The sequence below is a fragment of the Dromiciops gliroides genome, chromosome 2 (assembly GCF_019393635.1).
Source record: "Dromiciops gliroides isolate mDroGli1 chromosome 2, mDroGli1.pri, whole genome shotgun sequence".
Taxonomy (NCBI): Eukaryota; Metazoa; Chordata; class Mammalia; order Microbiotheria; family Microbiotheriidae; genus Dromiciops; species Dromiciops gliroides.
This window is the reverse complement of record NC_057862.1, coordinates 678,690,330-678,710,672: the sequence shown is the minus strand read 5'-3', so window position 1 is coordinate 678,710,672 and position 20,343 is coordinate 678,690,330. Positions and strand designations below refer to the sequence as shown.

At 56.8% G+C, this 20,343-nt stretch overlaps 1 protein-coding gene across 4 annotated transcripts in view; it reads left to right on the top strand.

Annotated features, from left to right (window-relative positions):
• Positions 1-2,829: 2,829 nt before the first annotated feature.
• The window catches only part of RAB11FIP5 (RAB11 family interacting protein 5), a 54,625-nt gene continuing 37,111 nt past the window's right edge, over positions 2,830-20,343 (top strand). The window contains exon 1 of one of the 4 annotated variants that reach the window (XM_043986600.1): positions 2,830-3,391. In XM_043986600.1, the coding sequence (XP_043842535.1) occupies positions 2,958-3,391 (434 nt within the window). In that variant the 5' untranslated portion in view covers positions 2,830-2,957. The remainder of the gene's footprint in view (positions 3,392-20,343) is intronic. The other 3 variants (XM_043986603.1, XM_043986601.1, XM_043986602.1) reach the window with 3 other exon arrangements.

Genomic DNA, 20,343 nt, shown 5'->3' with positions numbered 1-20,343 from the left:
GGAAATCGAGGAAGGTCCCCAATGTGTGGGGGTGCCCCCCCGGGGCAAATTTAGGGGAGCACCTGGATCCGAGTCAGCACAGGGGGGCTGCAATCTGCATCGATGGAAGGAATACTCCCTTCCAGGAGGTCACAGTTCCATCAAGCAGGGAAGTACAGAGGACGGAGCTTTATTTGGAGCTGGATGAGACTTTAGCGGTCACTGAATGTCACTGTGTTATCTTTGCCCATGGCCAGGGCTTCCTGGGGCCAACCAAGGCCGGCCAGCAGCTCTAACTTCCCTTCTCGCAGTGATCCAAGCACTAATTCCTGGGCTCAAAGAGAACATTTAAATATTAATGAGTTTATTCATTTATTCACGAGCTGGCTGCTTCTTGTCGCCTTCTCTCTGGCTGGGCCTTGCTTGCTAGCTCTGCTCCCTCCATCCCTGTGCCCCTGAACACATTCCCTGTTCTAGGTTAACTCCCCAAGCTCCTGGAATGGGGCCATGGTTGGGGTGGGGAGTGGAGGTGGCTTCACACACTGTATGTGGGTGATAATGATGACTGATGATATGCTGGGAAGGACCCAGGCTTGTGACCCTAGTGGGTGGGTCTGGGTTAATGAAGGTAAACAGACTGGAGAGGCATAAGACCTCAGCCCCACTGAAAAGAAGGGATCCTATTTTACAGATGAGAAAACTGAGGTACAAGGAGGTTAACTGTTAGGAGGACCAAGGCAAACAGCAACTAAGTGGCAGAGCCTTGTTTGAAACCCACACCTTTTCAGCTACTCTCTCCTGTCTTGAACCCTGTCTCCAGGAAGCTCCCTGTCAAATTGGACTAGCAGTGTGGAGTCCCGGAGAGATTTACAGTCAGAACATCAGCCAACAACTAACTGAACCACCCTGGGCAAGTCACTTAGTCTCAGTTTCCTCATCCCTAAAATGGGACTAAGTCTAATAGAAGTCTCTAACTCCCAGGGTTGCTGTGACTTTGTAAAGGATGACACAAATGTGAGTTATTCTGCAATTGAGCCTGTTGAGGAGGGGAGAGCCCTGGGTTCTGGCATCAGAAGACAAAGTGAGGGGGCTGGACCATGTGCCCTCTGAGGTCCCTAGCAGCGCCCAGAGTCCCAGCCCAGCGCTGATCCAACCAGGGTGAGGTCAACGTCTCCCTGTTTTTGTACCCCTAAAAAGAGGACAATGCTCCTTGCATAGAGATGATTGCAAGGGTCACAGGGGAGAGTGTGTGTATTGTATTATGCCCCAGACAGATGGTTTGGGCACCCTGAGAATGCGTCCTCCCTCCCACCCCGGGCAGATTGGGGACCCTCACACTTAGTAGGTGGTTTTCCAGAGTCCATGAGGCAGCAAAGCTCATTGCCCTTTGTCCAACTTGCTGAAGACCCCCTCCTCCCCCCCTTAGTCCCAAGCCCCAAACCTGAGGCTTCCCCACTTTGGTAGGATCCTCCCCTCCACCCTGTCTTTGCTGGCACAGACTTCAAGAGCCAACCTCCTCGTTTTATAGATGGGGAAACTGAGGTGAAGCAGCTTACCAGCTCAAAGAATTAGAGTTGGAATGGGGCATGTTTGGCCCTTTGTAAGCGATTAATGTTGTTTTTGTTTGTTTTTTGATGAGGTAACTGGGGTTAAGTGACTTGCCCAGGGTCACACAGCTAGTGTCAAGCATCTGAAGCCAGATTTGAACTCAGGTCCTCCTAACTCCAGGACCCGTGCTCTATCCACTGTGTCACCTAGCTGTCCCTTAATGTTGTTTTTGAAGAGGATCTGGCATCACCAGGGTGGTCTTAGCCTAAGAAATGCTTCTTGACTGGACTTAGCTGCCATTTACAGATGAGGAAACTGAGTGGTAACTTGTTTATGAACAACATCCAGCTCCTAATAGGCAGGATACGAACCCAGGTCTTACCGACTCCAAGGTACCCATTTGCTACTGCAAGCCCACTGTGGCTCTTCATAAACGACTGCTGATTGATTTCGAGTGACAGTGGCAGAATTTGAACCCTGCTCTGCTGACTCCAAAGCTGGCCTGTTTCCTTACTCCTGCCCATCTCTGTGGTCTGGACTTGTTTCAGTGCTTTCCTCCAGAGCTGGGCTCCTCCTACTGCCCACTCAGGCTTCAGTTTGGTGCCCACTCAAGGCTGGGCCCCTTTACAACCCCTATGGGGGAGGAGAGAAGGAAGGGAAGAGTTGGAAAGAGGGGAGGGGCGGGAAGTGGAGGGCTGGGAAGGGGAGAAGCTGGGGAGGAGTACAGTAGGGAAAGATGGGTTAGAGGAGGGGAGGTCAGGAAAGGGGAGAGAAGGGTAGGGGAGGAGAGAAGAGGGTGAGGGCAGAAGAGGGGAGGGCAGGAAAGGTTAGAGAAGGGTGAGGGGAGGGAGGGGAAGGGCAGAGCCCGGGGTGGGGTGGGGAGCCAGCGTTGTGCCCCCTCCCTTCTCTTCTCTGAGGGCTCCCCACCCCTCCCCATTCGTGGGAGGGGGCGGGGCAGCCTCGGCTCGGCTTGGGCTCTGCACCGCCCCTCCCCCCGCCCCGAGGACGCTACGAAGGCAGTTCTCTCCGGCCCCGCCCTCTCTGCTCTGCACTGCAGTTCACCGCATCGCAGGCCCCGCCCCTCAAGGCCCCGCCCCGGACCAGAAGACCCCGCCCCGGCTCCGCCCCCAGACCCGCCGGCTCCGCCCCGGCCAGGGCCGCCCGGCGCTGCAGCGGCCGAGCGAGAGGCGGGCGCGGGGCCGGGGGCGGGGCCGAGAAGTGGGCGGGGTTAGTAGGGGGCTGGTCTGGCGGTGACGTCAGTCCGGGCTCGCGGCCGGCCGGCGCGCCCCGCACGAGCGGAGCAGAGGGAGCTGAGGGAGCGGAGGGCGGCTCGACCCCGGGGGCCGCCGCCGCTGCTGCCGCCGCCGCCGCCGCCGGGGCCGCGCCTCTTCAGGCCGCGGCTCGCGGGGCCCGGGTCCTCGGGCGCGGCCATGGCACTGCGGCGCAGCCCCGAGCCCCCCGGCGGGCCGGCGCGCTGGCTGCCCACGCACGTCCAGGTGACAGTGCTGCAGGCCCGCGGGCTGCGGGGCAAAGGCACGGGGGGCAGCAGCACGAGCGACGCGTACACCGTGATCCAGGTGGGGCGCGAGAAGTACAGCACGTCGGTGGTGGAGAAGAGCACGGGCTGCCCCGAGTGGCGCGAGGAATGCGTCTTCGAGCTGGCCCCCGGCGCGCTGGACGGGCTGCTGCGGGCGCAGGACGCGGCCCCCGCCGGCCCGGCCGCCGCCCCGGGCCCGACCGAGCCGGCCTGCGAGCTCGTGCTCACCGCCATGCACCGCTCGCTCATCGGCATCGACAAGTTCCTGGGCCAGGCCACCGTGGCCCTGGACGAGGTTTTCCGCCAGGGCCGCGCCCAGCACACGCAGTGAGTGCGGGGCCGCCGGGCCGGCGGGGGGATAGGGAGGCTGCGCGGGACCGGGCGGGGTGGGAGGAGGGGGACTGCCCGGCCCGGGCCGGCGGGGCCAGCTCCCGTGCTTGCAGTCCCCAGGTCTCCTCGGGAGAAGCCGGCTCCGCTGAGAGAACGAGCGAGAGCGCTTTGAGTGTTACTTTCTTACCTTGTTATTTTTCCTCTGTGGTTGGGAGTGGGGGGCGGGGGCCGCGGGCGGGTTTCTTCTGGCTTTTCTGTAGGTTAACTTGGGTATCCTTTTTGGCCGCCGGTTTGCTCCCGTTTATTTAGGACTTTAAGGTTTCCTCCAGTCATGGATTTAGATCTGGGACGGGGCCGTGGAGGCCCACCCCCTCCTTTTACAGAAGAGAAAATTGAGGTTCAGACCGGTGAAATAACTTGCCCGTGCTCATACAGCCAGTGACTTAGTGTATGTATAATACGCCTACTTTGTAGGAGCAGAACCTGGCAGGACTAGAACCCAGGACTTCTCCACTCCCCAGTCCTGTCCCCTGGCTAGGCCTCGATCCTTTTCTCCCAGGTTCCCTGTGGGAGCAGCCTAAGCGTTATTTTCCCAGATAAGGTAACTGAGGCTCACTGGCTGGGTGTCAGAATGCTGCCTCTTGGGAGCCGATCAGGACTCCTCTTCTGGGATGGATGACTTAACTGGCCTCTTCCATTAGATTGCAACTTCAACGAGAACACCCCCCCCCCTCGTCTTCCCATCCCTTGGCCCAGGACCCTGATCAGAGCAGGCACTGGATCAAAGGTTTCTAGGTGACCACTGACTGGCCAGGGTTTGGACTCGAACCCCGATCTCCTCACTCCCAGGCGGGTGCTTTAGTGAAGTGGGGTGAAGGGGGGGTGGTTGATGGGAGTTCTCCAGGGCTGGAATGAAGGGTGACCCAGAGTGGAGATTGGTATGGCTGGTCCAATGACCTCATCCTCTTCTTTGCTCTGCCCTAGCTGGGGTGGGGGTGGGGTCACACAGGTTGATCTGGGGGAGTAGGTAGCAGCCAGGTAAACCCCAGGAGTTGTGACAGGCCGGCCCTTGTGCAGGGAGAGCTTAGGGAGTGGATGTCCTCTCAGTAAGTAACCCCCAAGCCTCTTCCCTCAGGTTCTGGCAGATTCTGCCAGGCCCTCCTCTCTTTCCCCGGAGCTGACATTGCAGTGAATGAGTCTGTTTCCTCTCAGGGCCCCTGGGGGAGAGGAGTGCCTGCCTGGTGCAGGGAAGCAGGAAGGTGGGGAGCCACGGGGTCCCATGCAGGCTGCAGAGCATCTGTGTGCGCTCATTAAGCCTTTGTTTTATGCAGGTGGTCTAGGGAGAGGGGTTGAATCTGGGGGGCATCAGGGAATCCCCTGGGCTCTGCCTTCCCAGGAATCCACCCAGCTGCCTTGAGGCACCCCCCCCCCCCAGCAGCGGAGCAGAGCCTGGGATCTCTGCAGGTGTGAGTGGTTGGAGCCAGTCTTGGGAGGGCTTCTTGGGGGGGGGTGTCCAGGGTACTTTTCCCCTGTGTCCATCAAAAGGAGTTTGCATGATGTACAAGGGAGAGGGTGAGGGGTGCTGTCATCTTTGGCCCCATCCCTCGCAAGACTGGCTCTTGACTCGATCCTCCCCCTCCCTCTTCCCTCCTGACTTGCTGTTAGGTGGCTGGATGAGGGGTCATGTGGTCTGTTTGCATCACCCAGCCGGACCGCCGGTGTGTCTGGGCCAGCGTTATGTTAGTCTCCCCCCTCCCCCCCTTCCCCTCCTTCCTGGTTCTGCAGTGGCTCAGAGATGATCTGGAGCTGAGGGGACCCTTCAAAACCCCTCTACCTTGAGGGGATCCTACCCCTCCATCGTTCTGCCTTCTCCCCCAGTCCTCATTTTGTCCTGCTCAGCCAGCCAGACCTGGGGCCTTCTGCCCTGTCACCCCCTTCCTAGTTAAGGGAGCAGGAGTGGGGTAGGGTGGGAATCGGGGGTCTCCTTGGTTCTCAAGCTCCTCCTCCCTCCCCCAACTCCATCCAGACTGAGTCTCAGTTCCACTTGTAGGGAGGGCAGTTTCCCCATTGAGTCTGACCCAGCCTCCCCATGGAATTACTGACAGATGGAAGGGACCCTTTGGAAGGGCTGCAGGATTCCCCTTTGCTGAAAGATTTCTTCGGTGTAATAACAGCTAAGAATAGCTGGTTTGCAGAGCACCTCACTTAGATGATCTCATTCGCTCTGACAACAGTTGTGTGAGGTGTCGTGCTATTATTATCCTCATTTTTCTTACTGGGAAAGTGAGGCCCAGACAGGATTTGGCTTGGGTCACTCAGCTACCCTGATCTCAGACTGGCTCTGCACTCCAGGCCCAAGGCTTTCTATGACCCTCTCCCAGCTCCCGGGGCTATCCCAACACTTAGTGCTGGAGGGAGGCGTTAGTTCCTATCTTCACTGCCTGGAGGTTAGGCCCATCTGAGAAGAGCTGACATTTAGACTACCTAGGTGAAGAGCTCAGGCCTCCTGTAGCCTCTCTCCCCCGTCCCCTCAGCCCACCGGAGGCCTGGGCTCTTCATCCCCAGCCCTTTCTTTGCCTTCGTTCTTCCATTTCACCTGGCCCCCTTCAGCCTGTGCTGGTGCTCAGACCCCATCCCCAGATCTGGAGGAGCCTCACACCCTCCCCTCCTCCAAAGGGGTCCCTGCCTCAGGCTTGGGAAAGCCCAGGGTAGTGGTTTCTGGCACTCTTGAAACCCCCCAGTCTTGGCTTGTCCTAGGTGAGTAGGGGACCTCCCTCCCCAGAGAAGAGACTGCCCACTCCTTGTTGTTGTTATTTAATTGTTTTCAGTTGTGTCGACTCTTCATGACCCCATTTGTGATCTTGGCAAAGACACTGGAGTGGTTTACTATTTCCTTCTCCAGCTTATTTTACAGATGAGTAAACCGAGGCAAACAGGGGGAAGTGACTTGCCCAGGGTCACACAGCTAGGAAGTGTCTGAGGCTGGATTTGCACTCATGCCCTCCCTGACCCCAGGGCCAGCATTCTATTCATTGCTCACTCTAGGAGCTCACTCCTTTGGGGAACCCTGGGTTCATGTCCCCTCCCAGACACTTGGTAGCTGCATGGCTGCCTCATTTTTCTTATCTGCAAAATGGGGATGATACCAATAGCCCCTACCTCACTGGGTTCTGGTAAGTGTCCCCTGATCTGATGTATGTAAAAAAGCTTGGGTTCTTCTGATAGAAGGGAACTGCCCAGAGGGAGTTTTAATCTCTGTTTTCCCCACAGTTATTAACATTTTAAAAAATGTTAGAAACCTGGTGTTTATCCAAAAGTCACACAATTTTGAATAACTCCGATGACGTTCTTTTTAAGGCCAGAGTTAAGTAAGATAAACATGGAAGAAGCCTAGCATTAGTGGCCCCGGCTGCAGCCTTGTCAGTGAGACCCTGAGGGTGCGTCAGTGTTATAAAGGGGAAACAGATCTTTTGTTTGGTCTGTAATGAAGAGTGGGGGTAACCAGCCTGGATGATGGTTCCATTTCACTGAGGGGGAACACTGAGGCCCAGAGGGCCGCCTCAGGGCTATGAGGAAGCTGGCTAGTGGCTGTGTCCGGGAGCTCCATGCCTGGGGGTGAGCCCCCCCCCATGAGGGAGATGGGGCCCCAGGAGAGGCCCCGGGGAAGGGGAGTGAGCTGCCCGACTCCGCCTGCTTCTTCCTCCTGGGTGCCTGGCCCAGTGGCCTGCCTTGCTCAGCCTGGAATGCAGCCTCCCCTCCCTCTCCCTCCCTGTGGCCACTGCCTGGACCTTAGCCACATTCCAACTTCCTGTTTGTTGGACGGTGATTGGTGATGGTGACAGTGACTGGGGCATCCCCAGCCCTCCCCCCCCTCCCCCCAGCCTGCATGGGGGTGGGGAGAGGGGGCCTGGGGGCCCGGGGGACTGGGGCTTGGCAGCCAGGTGACCAGAGGGGAAGCAGCAGGATCCAGCTCCCTAGAATAGTGTTTCCAGTCCTAGCCCTTGTTTTTCATAAAAACAAACCCTCCTCTCTCTTCCTCCTCTGTCTTAAAGATGTGGAGCCCCCCGGCTGACCCCTCAGCTGCCCAGGGGAGGGGCACAGGAAAGGGGAGAGTGAGTCATTCGGGCCTTCCTGGCCAGCCTGCTCCAGGAGCGGGGGAGGGAGGAGGTCAGGGAAATTGGTCTGCCAGGTGGGGGAGTCAGGGGCACTCGTGGACATGGGTCTTCGGGGGGAGACAGCCGGTGTCTGCTCCGAGTCCATGGGGCGGTCACCGTTTGGAGCCTGAAGACCTGGGTTCAAATTTTGTTTTTACCCTTTTCCTCTCTGAGCCTCTGCTTCCCTATTTGTAAAATGAGGGGTTTGACCTGGAGGGTGATAAAGTCCTTTCCGTCTCTAAATCCTTTTGGGAACACCGCCCCCCAGTCTAATTGGGGAGCCTCTGATCTAATGACTGGAATACTCAGCCAAGTTCCAGAAGACAAACTCTGACTTTTCTGGCCTAACTTGTTCAGTGGGAGTAGGGGGCAGAAGTGGGGAGGGGTCTGATCCCTGTCAGGGTCTCTTAATATGCTGCTTGCCTGTGTCACTAGGCCAATGTTAAGGGGGAGGGGACAGACACTTGCTAGCTTTGTGACCCTGAGCAAGTCCTTACCTAATATGTGCCTCAGTTTTCTGATCTGTAAAATGGTTAGAGTAATACCTGATTGCAAACCCTAACCCCACCTTGGGTCTTTCAAGCCTTGTTTCATGCTCTGTAAAAGAGGGGGGAGGGGTTCAGCTGGGCCTGGTGGCAGATGCCTGTCACCTCTAGGCCTGGGGGAGGCTGGTGGCGCCTTGTATTGGGGAGGTTATGAGCTGCCTGGGTGTCTGCACCACGGCAGGCAGAGGGATGGTCTGGGCTGCTGTGATGTGCTCTTGGTCTCCAGGGAGAGTGGGCAGCCCATCCCCTCTCCAGGAAATACCCCATTTTCTTGGCATGGGGTCCAGAGCAGCATTCGGGGGCTTTTGTATAACTGGGGAGCAGGGGGTGAGAAGAGGAGAGAAGCTAGGCTTCTGAGCATGGACAGAGCTTTGAGAGGCCTCTCCCTCATTCCCCTGTCTTCAGCCTTCAGAGAGAGAACTTCCCTTGGGCCCCGGTGACTTCTGCGTGTGGCTCACCCTTGAGGATGATGGGAGGACTGTGGAGCCCTGAAGAGCCAGCTAGCTCCTCACCTAACACAGGAATGTTCCCATTTTGCCTTTGCCCATGGTTTCAGGTGTGGGTGTGGAAGGTTTTCTTCAGGGCCCTTGGTGCCACTTGCCATCCATGTGTCAGAAAATGGGCAGGGGATGGACTTAGCTGAGGTCACGCCTAAGGTCGCACTGGCCACCTTGAAGGCGGGGGGATATTGTTGTGACCGTGACCGATCCTTTTACATTTGGAGATGTCTGAGCGGAGTTGGCCCAGGCAGGAGGGGAGGGGCAGACTTCCCTTTCTCAGATCCCCTTGCATCACTGGGGCTCCATCCTGTCGTCAGGGGGTGTGCCAGGCCTTGGTCTAGCCGCTGGGGCCCGTGACCTGCATCAGTCTCCTTTTTCCTCTGCCTGGTGCTGGCCACACTTGCTGTGGTTGCAGTTCTTCTGAGTGACCCTGGTGTCATCCACCCTCCAGATGTTTCCCCTGCCTTGGCTGGAGACAGAAATCATGTGCGTGTGTGTGCGTGTGTGTGTCTGTGCACGCGTGTGTCTCTGTGTGTGACTCTCTTCACGCCAGGCTCCCTCAGAGAAGCAGCTTCTGTATTCTCTGGGAGAAGGGCTCAGGGCCTGCTGGCACTGCAGGCAGGGCTGTGGGGACTTGTGCCCACCGCCTAGCCCAGAGCCAGAGGGGGAGTCACGGGCCTGCCACTGCCTAGCCCCCAGGCCCCTTCTGGCTCTCTAGCTTTGGGGCAGTAACTGGCTCCTACCTTCCTGGGCCCATTTATTAAGCACCTACTATTTGCCAGGTTCTGTGCAGTCACAAGGGATGCAGAAGCACGTGAAGCTCCCTCTGCCTGTGAGGAGCTTCCTGTCTAATGGCCCTCTGAGCCAGTGGTTACCCCCCCTCCCCCAAGTTCTCAGGTGCCCCTCCCCCAGGTGAGGGCACTTATACTGGTTGAGAAATACCCCAAATGAGAAAGGGCTGAGAATTTCCTTGGGCTTTGTGGCAGCACAGCCCCAAAGGAACCTTGGGGCCATCTTCATTTTACAAATGAGGAAACTGAGGCCAGTCTGGCATTCTTGCCACAGTACTGTTGCTGTCAGTACGTTTGCCTCTTCATTCCCCTGAGGCTTCAGAGAGAGAGGACCTCTGGTGCCGTTCTCTTCTGGGGGCAGACATCTTAGCTCTTGCTGTCCCCCTCTATTTACCCCCTCTCCAGCATTGGTGTAATGGAGAGAACTGGGTTTGGACTCAGGGGAGCCCTGCTCCCAAGCACACAGGCACAAGGCCTAGGCACCGAGGATGCTCCCTGAGGGCAGGGGCTGTTTTTCATGTCTCTGTGCTCAGAGGGCATTTAACACCCATCTGGGTCAGGAAGGGCAAGGGGCACCTTTGGTTACGGGGCCTGCCCCCGTCAGCAGAGCCTGCTCTGTGGCCAAGGCCCAGGGTGGCCTTGCCCGGCCCCTTTTGTATCTCCAGTACTTAGCCCAGTGCCCAGCGCAAAGCGGATGCTTAGTAAATGTTTGTTGACTGATAGGGTCTGAGAGTACACAGGAAAGACCAGGCCAGAGAGGGCCGGAGAGGTGATGGGACCTCACTCCCCAAGCTGGGGGAGATGGTGCTAATAAATAGGGTTAGAGAGCTGAAAAGGAGGCCCTGTCCCTTCCTCAAAGGTGCCAAACTTCCTGCTGACTGACATGTGCTGCAGCTGCCCAGAAACCAGGGAGGAGCAGGCCAAGTGTGAAGCCTTCCCAGAGTTGGGGGAGCGTCCTACAGCCCAGCCCTATACTGCCTGCCGTGGAACTCCACTTCTTCCTCTGTAAATGAGCCTGCAAGGGCCCCTCAGCCTTTCATTCTGAGACCTCCCACTCCTGTTCCGTGCTGAGATGGGTGCTGGCACTCTTGACGCCCGGTCCTGGGGACACTCAAGGGTCTCAGTCACTTCAGGGACTCTGAGGAGTTCCATGATGTGTGTGCTGGCCTGGGGCGTGTAACCTCCTTCCAGGGGAGAAGCCCGGCACAGCAGGGCCGCTTCCCAGCCCCCTGAGTGCTAGATGGCACCTTCCAGGCCAAGCCCCTGCTTTTACAGTGGGGGAAACTGAGGTCCGGAGGGGCAGCACCTGGTCTAAGGTCACACAGCGGGGTAGGCAGGATTCAAACCCACCTTCCCTGACTCCAAATAACAGTTCTTTGTACTCTGTACATCGCTAGCTCTTGTAAAGACTTTATGCAAAGAAGAAAGATCCTTGGACCTTGAGCCCATTGCTGTGTTTACCACCTAGAAGGGGCCCCTCTGTGCTTCAGCTTTCTCAGGTGACCCTTCCTTCCACGGGGCTGTGAGCGCAGCCATGCAGGTAGCCCCTCCCCTCCCTGTGTCTCCTGTACGACTCTGAGCGTCTCCCCCTTCAGAGTGGGCCCTCTCTGAGGCCAGATGGATCCCGAGGGGCCTCACACCGGGTCTGCACAGTCAGGCTTTATAAATGCTGGTTGGCTACCTGATAGCCGTATGGATTGGAAGGGCTATAACTGTGTCACCTCCTACTGCAAACCAGCCAAGGTATCCTTGGCCATGACCTTTCACCGGGCTCTGTCCCGTGTGAGGAAGGACTACAGCCAAAAGTGGCATCGATAGACTTGGGTTTTATGTCACCTTGATTTCCCAGGCCACCCCTGACCCCTGCCCTTAATAACTCCACCCAGAGAGTCATCTTTTATGGAGGAAGGGAAAACGCATTTATTAAGCACCTACTGTGTGCTGGTACTATGCTAATCCCTTTCCAGTTATTATTTTGTTTGATCTTTGCAACAATCTTGGGGGGGGGGAAGGTGCTGTTATTATCCCCATTTTATAGGCAGAAAACTGAGGCACAAGGAGGCTAAGTGCCTTGCCCAGGTCACATGCCGGCTTTCCTCTCAAGTCTTTCTTACTCAGGCCCAACTGAGTCTAACAATATATGTCGTATTCCATACCCATAGCCCCCAACCTCTGCAGAGAAGGAAGGTGCAGTGGGATGGCTCTTTGGGGCCCATATTCATCATCATAACCACTCTTCCTGCCCCCCCCCCAATTATTTTTTCTGATGGTGCCTGAAAATCTTGCCTCCTTCTCTAGATCACTTAATCTCACAGAGATTATCCTTTCTTTGCACGTGAACAGCCCAGCTCTTTCTGACCTTACCTCTCTAGTGCAGTTCTCTGGCATGTTGAAAAGGGCATTGACTTTCAGGTCAAGAGGACCTGCGTTCAAATTCTGAGGCGTCCACTTTGTGTGACCTTGGGTAAGTCATTTCCTTGGGGCTTCAGTTTCCTTGTTGGGAAGAAGATGAAGGGGTTGATTGGATGGCCCCTGAGAGCCTGTCCAGCTCTGGCTTAGGATGCGGTGATGATCACCTTGGCTTGCAAACCAAAGCCTCATTGATGATGCCCACCTGGACTTTCAGCTGCCTTCTGGGCGTGGAAGATGGCTCTTTGCATCAGGGCATATCTCTAAGGTGAAGGAATGAGGCCTCGTTGAGGAAGCCCCCTCTGCCGGTCCCTGGACTGAGTCGCCCTGGGGTGGGGGTGGGGGGTGGTCCTTGCTTTCAATGAGCTCACCCTAGCTCTGGAGGAGAGGACACATAAGTGAAAGGTCAGCGACAGGACTGACAGGGCGGATGGCCCAGCCCAGGGGTCCAGAGGCAGAGCAGATGGTAAGGTCTGGAGCATCCTGGGAAGCAGCAAAGGCTGCAAATCATAAGGGAGGGAGTGGTTGACTCTCCTCTCACCTCAGCAGGGTCAGCAGTTGGGGGCGGGGCAGGGATAGGGGATGGGCCTCCCCCTGGGGAGGCTCTCACTGCTGCCCATAATATCCTCTAAGTGACATTTCTGTAGCACTATAAGCTTTGCCAGGTTCTTTGTGGTCATGATCTCACGTGGTCCACCCCAAGGTCGGGGGAAACTACGTGCCTAGTTAGGTGTCAGAGTCAGGCTTTGAACCCAGGCCCCAGTGAGACTCAGGAGCCAGTGATTGTTCCCCTGGACCTGCTGGCTGGCAGCAGGCCTTGTGAGAGGCACTGGGAATCCCATATGCTGCCCTCTGCTGGGTGGAAAATGCCAGTTAATTTGATAATTCCTTCTTTTTAAATTTTTTTTTTTTGGCTGGTCAGTTGGGGTTAAGTGACTCTCCCAGGGTCACACAGTGCCAGTTAATTTGAAAAGGAAGATGGCATTAACAAGGCAGGAAGGATGGGCTCAGGGAGGGCTTTGACCAAGTGCTCCCTGATCCTGGGAGAGACGTGAGGGAAGGATCCATATGCTTTGCTTGTCCCCCCCCAGCTAGGCCGAGTGTTCTTGAGGGCAGGGAATCCCTCCTTCCCTTCCCTCCTCCCTTGTGTCTGTTGTGAGGAGACTGAGATACAGACTGGAGACTCTTAGGGTCCTGCTGTGTGTGTAGCGGGGGAGAGGGGGTGGGACCTGGGTCAAAGCTTCTAGATGGGGAGGGGCTTGGGTCTCCTATAGAGGGGGAGAGCACCACATGTGCACTGAGAGGCCCTGGGTTCAGATTCTGCCTTTGCCACTTACTGGCCATGTGACCTTAGGCAAGCTACATCACCCCTCCAGGCCTCAGTTTCCTTTTCTGTAAAACGAGATGGCATGTAAGGTTCCTTCCGCTCTCAATCTGTGACTCTGATATCTTCTAGCTTCTTGTAAGGTTCCCATGTCTGCCCCTTCCCTCCGAGCAGCCTTGTGCCTATCAAAATCTCCCCTTCCAGGAAGTCTCCCAGGCTTGATGCTCCTAGCTCTTGTGCTTCTCCTGAAGAAGGCCCCTCCCTAAGCCCTGTGTGAGAGCTCGGCTCATTGGGAGCAGCAGCTTTGTGAATCCTCTGCCTCAGAGCGGGGAGGGTGACCAGGTCTTGTGCAGTGGGGCAGGGCTAAGGTGTGGGCTGGGGGGGGGGGTCTTCTGCAGCATCAGCAGGAAGAAGCCAGGCCCCTGGGCCGAGAAGACTGTGCCTGCAGACTGCTTTGTCCTCCCTCTATACCTGCTCTGTGTGTGCAAACCCCGCCCTCCCTCTGCCCAGGTTAGTCAAGTTAGGGACCACACAGACTAGAGAAAACCAGCCTGTGCAAGGTATGCCGAGACTGCAGGCTAGGGGGATAGTGGGATGGCTGGGCCGAGGCCAGAAGCCCCTGTCCTTCCCCTCCCCACTGTGAGGCTCAGACCGCCTCAGTGCCCTAAGCTGTCAGGTGAGGGGCTGGATAAGATCAGACACGTTTACGCTGGTGTCCACAGACCCCCAAGAATAGACGTAAGGAATCTGAGCTTGAATGGGGGGAGAAGAGGCGTCTTTATTTTCACCCATCTTTGGTTTCCTTTGTAAGCCTGTATGTGTTATTTTTTGCATTTAACAACATTCTTCTGGCCTAGGTTCCTAGACCTCCTGCCAGAGGGGGCGCACATGTGCGTGTGTGTATATCCCCAGCACAATTTACCGTTATGAGCTCTAAGGTCCTGCCTCAGCCCCGGTACTTCAAAAGCATTACTGAGGCAGGAAAGTGTTATAAAGAGGATTTCCTTGTGCAACATTGGGCTGCTTGGAGAGAGGCCTGAGCCCTGGACTTGGGAGTCAGAAGGACTGAGTTCAAATCCTGCCCCAGGGTTGTTGGGAGGTTACGGTGCTAGTGAGGTGCTTTCAGACCTTAGAGCTCCTCCACCAGCCTGGTGTTAGCGAGCTCTCACTGCGCGCTGGCGATGCCAGGAAGGCAGATGGGTCCTTGCCTGCACAGAGCTTTCCTTAGTGGGGAAAGGCCCATGGAAGGGGGATGGAAGGCGATCTGACAGGGAAGTCCTTAGCAGCTGGGGGGCCGAGAGCAATGAGGCAGAAGAGAGGAGAGAGTAAATGAATGGATAACGCATTTATGAAGCACCAACTGTGTGCCCAGCCCTGGGCATACAGACAGAAGAGAAAGCCAGTCCCTGCCCCTAAGCAGCTCCCAAGGTTTCCGTTGCAGGGCAGGCGGGTAAGGCCCCCTGGTCCTGAGGGAGCAGCGGCAGAGCAGGTGTCAGGCTGCTTCTTTGGTGTCATGTCTAGGGATAAAATCATGTCGGTTTCTGATGTTGAACCTTATGACAGAGCAAGGCCTTGGGGACCAGGGATCCCTTCCCCGGGTCTTCAGTAAATGAAGCCCCTGCGGGCGCTGCTGCAGGCTGTGGCCACATGAGGTGGACGTCCAGTGACAACTTGGGCTGCCTCCATGAGGTTGTGGGGGTGGTCCTGCCCCACCTCCTGTCTCCCCCTCAGGGAGCCTGGGTTGGTGGGACATCGTCCCCTTCTCCACAGGAGCCCCCTCCTCAGATGACAACCATGAGGCCTGTGCTGGTTTGGGGGTGGGGTCGGGAGGGTGCCACCATCCTCAGGGCTCTCATGGGGCTGGTGACAATTGGCCAGCAGGTGTTGGGGGAGGTGATATGGGAAGGGACTCCTCCCCTGGGGGATGGCTGGGGGGGGGTCCTGGTGGTTTGGGAGGCTCTGCGCCTCCCAGTGCTCTCAATTTTGGGGGTCACGGTAGCCTCGACCTTGCTGCCTCCTGCCTCCCCGGGGGCGGCCTTGCTCCCTCCACGGGGCACCAGCCTGCCTTCTGAGTGGCAGTTGGTTGACAGTTGGTGGGCATGGCTGGCCCCTTCCCCGCTACATGATTCACTGGAGGATGGTGGAGAGAAAGAGGAGAGGGCATTCCAGGCTTGAGGGACGCGTCCATGACACAGGCCCAGAGAAGGGAGAGTGTCATGTTTGGGGAACTGCCGATGGGCCCCTGTGAATAGCTGGATTGTGGTGCGCATGGAGGAGCGTGTCCAAAGACTGGGGAGGTAGGAAGGGGCTGCTGGGGGATGGGGGGAGACAGATTTAAATGTCGGGGTGGGGGGACTAGGGAGCCACTGGAGTTCACTGAGCATGACATGGTCAGTCCCATACTTTAAAAACCCCTCTGACACCGGAGGGCAGCAGGCTGCCTGGCGGGGAGGGGGCGGAGGCTGGGGAGCAGTTGGAAGACCGTTGGAAGGGTCAAGGCAAGAGACAGCAGGGCCTGACCTCGGGTCATGGCTGGTGGGTGGAGATAAGGATACTCGAGTGGATGGGCACTCTGGGAAGGCAGACATGAGATGGGGCCTAGGGGTGAGTGAGGGTGTGAGGGCATGGGCCTGGGTGACTGGGAGGATGTCGGATGTCGGTGCCCTGGACGGTGATGGACAAGTTGGGAAGAGGAGAGGGTTTGGCAGGGAAGGTGATGAGATGTCTATGAAAAATCTGGCTTGAGAGAACTCAGGCAGTTGGTGAGGGGAGCCTGGGACTTGGAGAAAGAGGTTAGGGCTGGATATAGAAATACAGGGATCTACATGTAGATGCCAATAGAATCCATAGGAGCCTGTGAGGTCACTGAGGCAGATGGCGGAGAGGGAGAAGGGAGGTGGGTCAGGACAGAGCCCAGGGTAGCACCTGGCTTAGCCTGTGCGACTTGGATGAAGATCTACCATGGAGACTGAGAAGGAGCAGTCAGAGAGGTAGGAGGAGACCCGGGAGAGCGTGCCTGGTGTCCACAGCAAGGGAGGTGTCTGCCCATTGCCCTCTGCCTTGGTTGGGCAGGGTCTGCATTGCATTTTGGAGGGACTTTGCTAGGCCAGGACATCCTGGGTGGGAGAAGGCTCATGTTTCCTTTCTTTTTTTCTTTAAAAAAAAAAAAAGTTCTGTCGATAACTTCTGTCTATTCACCTTCCCTGCCACCCCCAAGCCCAACCAAACCAAAGGGATCTTCCCTTTCCCTTCAGTGCCTGGGTCTGATGGGGTATGCAGGCGTCTTCACCGGCAGTCCCCCACCCTGCTACCGTCCTCCACTCCAAGAAAGATGGAATTCCTTTTAGCGAACTTTTTGTTTCTTCTTGTCCTTTTCTGGTCCTGCCTCAGGGCCTCCTTCATGCCGTAGAACGATGGACTGATTAGAGATAGAGCGATGGACCTGGGTGCGAAACCAAGTCCTACCTCAAATGCTTATTGGCTATGTGAACTTGGGCAAGTCACTTAAACCTCCCTCGCCCTCAGCGTCTCCCTTGAGCTTGTCCAGCTCTTTTGACATATTTGGGCCGGAAAGGAGATGATCTAGGGGTGTGTGATTACTCGGTACGAGAGGACCCCAGGGACTTAGTAAGAGGAGCAATGCTAATCTGCAGCAGTGTGTACTGGGGGAAGACCCCTGGGCTTGGGACCGGGACAGCTGGGTTTGTTGATTTAGCAGGCATTTATGAAGCCCCCTCCTCAGTGCCAGGCACAGTGCCCGGTGCTGTGGGTACAAAGAAAGGCTGCTCCCTGGGAGATCTTGGATTGATGGGACAGAGGTTGGGCCAGCCTCCCTGTGCTCCGAGATGCAGCGACTGTTGTGTCCAGCACCCCAGATTTACCAATGAGGAGACTGAGGGCCAGGCAGGATTAGAATCCCAAATCTTTGATTCCAGAGCTAGTCTGCTCTCTGCTATATTACAGAAAAGATGGCCTTGCTTCCCTGGAGGTGGCCGCTGGCCTGCAGTCGGGAAGACCTGGGTTCAAATCCAGCTGCGTGACCCTGGGCAAGTCCCTTCACCTCTGCCCGTTTCCTCATCTGTGAAATGGGGATGATAATAACAGCACTTCTGTCCCAGGGTTGTTGTGAGGATCCAGTGAAATAGTCATTGGAAAGCACTCAGCCCTGAGCCTGATATACAGTAAGCTCATGTGACTGTGCACTTGTGTGTGCCTCAGACGCGGGGCTAGGGCTGCGCTGAGCATCCCCACTCTGGCCCTCCCTGTGGCCTGGACGTCAGTAGCCAGCATCGCCGGCTGGTGTTCACATAGTGTTAGGTCAGGGGAGTGTGGGCAGAGGAGATGGCTCAGGACTGGATGTTCTTTTGGTGCTGCCCTGACCCGCAGCAGGTACGGTAGCTTGGTTGCCTGCCTAGCCAGGAGGACCTGAGTTCAAATCCAGCCTCAGACACTTGACACTCACTAGCTGTGTGACCCTGGGCAAGTCACTTAACCCCCATTGCCCCGCAACAAAAACAAAACCAAAACCCAAACTTAATTGCTGAGCTATAGGCAGCTATGTCTAAGGTGCCGAGATGGTGGTGATTGGCATTGGTGGGGGGAGTTCACTCCCCTGGAAGTTCCTTATACCAAGAAAGGCCCGTTGTTACTGTCCCCTGTCCTTTCTCTGCAGGGAGTAGGATAAATATTGTGGCTTAAGTGCCCCCCCCCCCCCAAGAGTTTCTCAGCATGGACTTTGTGTCTTGGGCTCCTGGGCCTAAAGGTTTGTTTTTCTTAAAACAGAACCCTGCCCCCTCCCCACCCCTCCCCACCCAGCCCTTTGTTCCAGGGCCTCAGGGGGCTGGGCTATTCCCTAACACCCCCCCCCCTTCTTACTTATACTAATAACATGGAAAAGTTTGCCAAGTCTTTTCTTACAGTGGGAAGTTAACCTCAGTTAACCCCGGTTAGCTGGTAGACCTGAGTTCAAATCCTGCCCCCCCCTTACTCACTAGCTGGGTGACCCCAGTCACTTGACCCCCGTTTGCCTCTATTTCCTTATCTGCACAATGGGGATGATGACAGCATTTACCTCCCAGGGTGGTTGTGAGATGGGGTGAGGTCCTAGCATGGTGCCTGACACACAGCAGACACTGACTGCCTAAGGATTGCTTCCCGGCCTGGCCAGTCTCACCTCCAGGAGACAGAAGGCCCAGCCTTGAGCCATACCTCTCCTGGGGGCTTCTCCCTGCCCTTGGAGCCCCTTGAGCTGCTCATGGCAGGATCTGGCCTCCCATCCAAAGCCACGGGGTTGTAGTATAGGCCGTCGGAACACCACTAGCATTTTTATTTTCTTTTTGGGCAGGGCAATGAGGGTTAAGTGACTTGCCCAGGGTCACATAGCTAGTAAGTGTCAAGTGTCTGAGGCTGGATTTGAACTCAGGTCCTCCTGAATCCAGGGTTGGTGCTCTATCCACTGCACCACCTAGCTGCCCCCCGCCCCGCCACTAGCATTTTATACTTGAGGAGACTGAGGCCCAAGTGAGGTGAGCAGGAGTCGAACTCAGATTGTCTGGCCCCACCATCCCGCCTCTCCCTTGTCTTCACCCCAGGCTGGCCTCCTTCAGGGGACCCAGGCAGAGCTCTGTAGTGGTTCCCCCGGAGATGATCTTAGAGGCGCTGGGGTACAGAGAGGCCTTGTGATTGGGGATCGGAAGTCTGGAGCTGGAAGACTCTTAGGCTGTGGAGGCCACCGCCCCATTTTACAGATGAGGAAACTGACTCCGAGAGAGATCAAGTGCTGTCTGAGGCAGGCTCCCTGACTCCAGGCCCTGCCAAAGTCTGGCGTGTGCTGGCGCAGCCCTCCCTTTGGGGCCTTGGGCAGGAATCCCAGAGTGTGGTTGGTAGAGTTGGGGCCTGGCACCGGGCACCCTGGAGGCCTCTGCATGTGGTGTGCCCATTATTACACATGGATGACCTGTGAGCTAGAGTTGTGGACGCTGCCCTGGGACTGGGCACATGGGAGATGCCCTGTGCCTGGTGACTGGGGCCGCCAAAGCCCCAGCCTGTGGAGGGTGCGGGGGCTCCGGCCTCCTGCCTGTCCCACCAGCCCCTTGATGGCGATAGCCCTGCTGCCTCCTCCTTATCCCATCCCTGGCCCTCCCCGTGAGGCCATGCGCTCCCTGAGGGCAGGGCACAGCTAAGGGCTTAGGAGTGTTTGCAGGGCGCTTGGGGTGAATTTGCTTGGCTCTTTTCTAGATGGAGAAACAGGTTTGACCAGGTGCCCTCTGAGGGCCTGGGGATCTCCTGGGCCTGCCTGGCGCCCAGGTGCTTGTCCTTCTGTGCCTGAGGGCACATCACAGCATGTCTGAACCTCAGTTTTCTTACCTGCAGAATGGGGATAAGGATAGGCGGCTTGTCTGCCACGTGTTGTGGTGTGCGGTTCCATGAAATCATGGATGGCAAAAAGCTGATGCCCGGGGTCCCCGCCCCCAGGCTTGACTTGGTGTCTGGTGAGGTGGGGGGATGAGCACGGGTCGCTGGGAGTTGCTCAGGCTGTTCCCTGAGTCTGGGAGACTCCATGGCCTGCTTGGCCACCTCTGGGGTGACCGGCGGGTCCTACACCCACCAGGGGCCGCAGGGTTGTGGAGGAGGGAGCAGCTCCAGGGCAGGAAGGACCTCCGAGGGCAGCCCCTTGGGTTTACAGCTGAGCAAGCTGAGACCCGGGGACCTTTCAGGGCAGGGCTTCTGAACCTTTCTCTGCTTGTGACTATTTGTACGTGACCCTGGGTGTATGGGTGTATAAAATAGCTATAGATAACCTTTGGCTATTGCCACATTTTTCGTGACCCCCCTCATTCAGTTATGTGACCCCATCTGAAGAAGTTCCACGTTAGGGAATGGGTATTTTCAGTCTGCTGTTGCAGGCTCTGGGGTCATTGGTGCCAAGCTGGAGGGGACCCCTGAAGGCATGCTGCCCGAGGAAGCTGAGGCCCTGTAGGCAAAGGACTTTGCTTCCAGTCTCTCCAGCTAGCAAGGAGCACAGTTGGGATTTGAACTCAGGTCCCCTGACTAAATCCAGCACCCTGACCATCCAGCGTCAGGTGTGGCCTCTCAAGGGTCGCTTCACAGGGTCGGGGTGAGGGGGTGTCAAGATGCACTGAGGAAATGGTTTTGGAATCGAGAAAGTACAGGACTCCTGCCTTTGGTGGCTTTCTGCCTCAATTTCCTTGTCTGTAAAAATGGAA